At 49.7% G+C, this 2,763-nt stretch overlaps 1 protein-coding gene across 1 annotated transcript; it reads left to right on the top strand.

Annotated features, from left to right (window-relative positions):
- The first annotated feature begins 533 nt into the window (after positions 1–533).
- On the top strand, positions 534–2,322 carry SPIN2B (spindlin family member 2B). Its single transcript, XM_056130142.1, has 2 exons — positions 534–647; positions 1,376–2,322. Exon 2 carries the CDS (start codon positions 1,378–1,380, stop codon positions 2,131–2,133), a length of 756 nt encoding a protein of 251 aa, XP_055986117.1. The 5' UTR covers positions 534–647; positions 1,376–1,377; the 3' UTR covers positions 2,134–2,322.
- Positions 2,323–2,763: the final 441 nt, after the last annotated feature.

Here is a 2,763-nt window from a genome sequence, read left to right as displayed (position 1 = left end):
AGATTAGAAATAGAGATGAGCAAAGAGTTAAAGGAGAAGAAACAAAACCTAGAAAGAATGTGGGCTCTAGATTTGGCCTCTTCTGATTCTGAAGCTTGAGCACTGGGCTCCAGTGGCTGCTCTGTGTGTGTATGTGTGTGTGTGTGTGTGTGTGTGTGTGTGTGTGTGTGTGTAGGCAGAGAGTGGAGAGGGCAGAGGAGGGGGCTGAAGGAGGGGGGTTGTGTTTGGCAGGAAGGGGAGGCCTTTCCCTAGGCAGGAAGCTGCGCTACAAGCAGAGGGAGGAGACTGCAGCAGCAGGAGCAAAAGCAGCGGCAGCAAAAGCGCAGCAGCAAAAGCAGCAGTAGCTCCCTCATGGGAGCCTAATGTGGCAAAAGGGTTCTACACCTCTAATAGAGAGGCAGGGGTCCCGTGAGCCCACCACAGAGGACACCGCCGCCATCGTCTTCGCCTATCCTGCCGCCTTCTAGACACATTCCTCGCCTAGGGACCATCGACTGTCAGCACTTGCAAGCACCAGCGCCTCCGCAGCCCGCTGATCCTCTGTTCTCACAGACTCAAGACTGAGGCAACAGCAAGGTGTCCAATTTCGGCACGTGAGGCCAGCAATTCAGCGCACTGGACGGACGCCAGGCAGGGCAAGACCTTTGGTGGGCGATTAGACAGAGAAGGGGGAGGGGATGTGCTCCTGGAGGAGAGAGACAGTGAAAGCAGGAGGTGGATGAGGAGGGAGGGGCTGGAGAGGGGAGTGCCGCGGACCATAAGAGGAATGGGTGGCAATGGGAGCAGCCACAAGAAAAATCGAAGGTGCTCAAGGGGTAGCTATGGCGCTAGGTGCCGCCAAGAGAGAGGGAGACAGAGAGAGAGACACACAGAGACAGACAGAGAGGAGAGACAGAGAGAGAGAGAGAGAGAGAGAGAGAGAGAGAGAGAGAGAGAGAACAAATGGGGCCAGTCAGAGGCTTGTGGGCAGCATTCTGGTGTGTTCAAGTAGGAAACAGTGAGTATGTACTGGTGAAGACTGGGCAGGGATAGGTGCTTTGCAAGGGAGCAAGAGTGTGTGCCGGAGGCCAGTGGTTCTGAAGGCAGTGAGCTCTGAACAAGCAGGGGATAGCCTGCTCCTTCCTGCGGGTTTCCTAACCACAGTGAGCACCACTCTTCCAACCTCCCCTCCCCACTACCTAAAGGAACCTAGAGGAGGTAGAGCACTGCAGGCACGCAGCCAGGATTTTCAGCGTCCCTGACAAGCTCGAGGGGAAAATTTAGACGCCAATGTCACAGAAAACACTGTGCCATCAGCTGTTGTGCTATTGCTGTTGAGAGAACTTTGCCTGATGACATAATGAATGTATCTTTTGTCTTCACTCTTTCCCTGAAGGCATGAAGACCCCCCAACAAACCAGGGCAGGTGCTGGTCAGGCTACTGGTTCTGCAAGCATGACCAAGAAAAAAGCCTCCCAAAAGAAGCAGAGAGGTAGACCTTCATCTCAGCCTCGAAGGAACATCGTGGGCTGCAGGATTTCACACGGATGGAAGGAAGGGGATGAACCCATCACTCAGTGGAAAGGAACTGTGCTGGATCAGGTGCCTATAAACCCCTCTCTTTATCTGGTGAAATATGATGGAATTGACTGTGTCTATGGATTGGAACTCCACAGAGATGAACGAGTTTTGTCTCTTAAAATTCTTTCCAACAGGGTGGCATCATCTCAAGTTAGTGATGCAAACCTTGCAAATACCATAATTGGTAAAGCCGTGGAACATATGTTTGAGGGCGAGCATGGTTCTAAGGATGAATGGAGGGGGATGGTCTTAGCCCAAGCACCTATCATGAAGGCCTGGTTTTATATCACCTACGAGAAAGATCCTGTACTGTACATGTACCAACTTCTAGATGATTATAAAGAAGGAGACCTCCGTATCATGCCAGAGTCCAGTGAGTCTCCTCCAGCAGAGAGGGAGCCAGGAGGAGTTGTAGATGGCCTGATAGGTAAACACGTGGAATATACCAAAGAAGATGGCTCCAGACGGATTGGCATGGTCATTCACCAAGTGGAAGCCAAGCCTTCTGTGTATTTCATCAAGTTTGATGATGATTTTCATATCTATGTCTATGATTTGGTGAAAAAGTCCTAACTGCTAATGTAAACTTTGCCACGTTTGTAGAAGGAAATGTATAATTTGTAGACATGGAAAATAATGATGCTTTTCAGTGTATTGAAAGCTTAAGGGTCCCTGTTAACCCAACATATTTACCAGCATGATTGTTTTGTTCTGAAAAATATATACAAATTGATGTGGCTGTGACATGCTGTGTGTAAGGACTTTGTCATGTTGAAAATATTGGGCACATTTGATGGATGGGGCATGAAAGGAAGAACTGTAAATACAGGCTGTGATATAAAGACCAGCTTTATATCACATTCTTAGCCACCTAAAATGAAATAGGACTTAGCCGGTCCATTCTAGGGAGGAGGGGAGGGTGACTGTTTAGACAGGTAGGAGATGCCAAAAGTAGAGATGCTCCCTGCAGCAGCAGTGGTTGGGGGCGGGGAGAACCTAAGAAGAGGAGACACCAATATGGAAGTGGGTAGAGATTACAGGGAGAGCAAAAGCTTGATGTTTTGAGGAAAACTGAACAAACTTGAGTAGAGAGGGGCACAAAGAGCCGTAGCAGAGGACTCAGTAACAGGGAGATAGAGTTGAGAAGGACCTGGAAAAAGGCTAAAGGAGGATCTGGCGTGAGGGAGGGGCTGGAAGGGAGGA

This window comes from Sorex fumeus, unplaced genomic scaffold, assembly GCF_029834395.1.
Source record: "Sorex fumeus unplaced genomic scaffold, SorFum_2.1 ptg000073l, whole genome shotgun sequence".
Taxonomy (NCBI): Eukaryota; Metazoa; Chordata; class Mammalia; order Eulipotyphla; family Soricidae; genus Sorex; species Sorex fumeus.
Note: the sequence above shows the minus strand (reverse complement) of the source record. Positions and strands in the feature narration are given on the sequence as shown.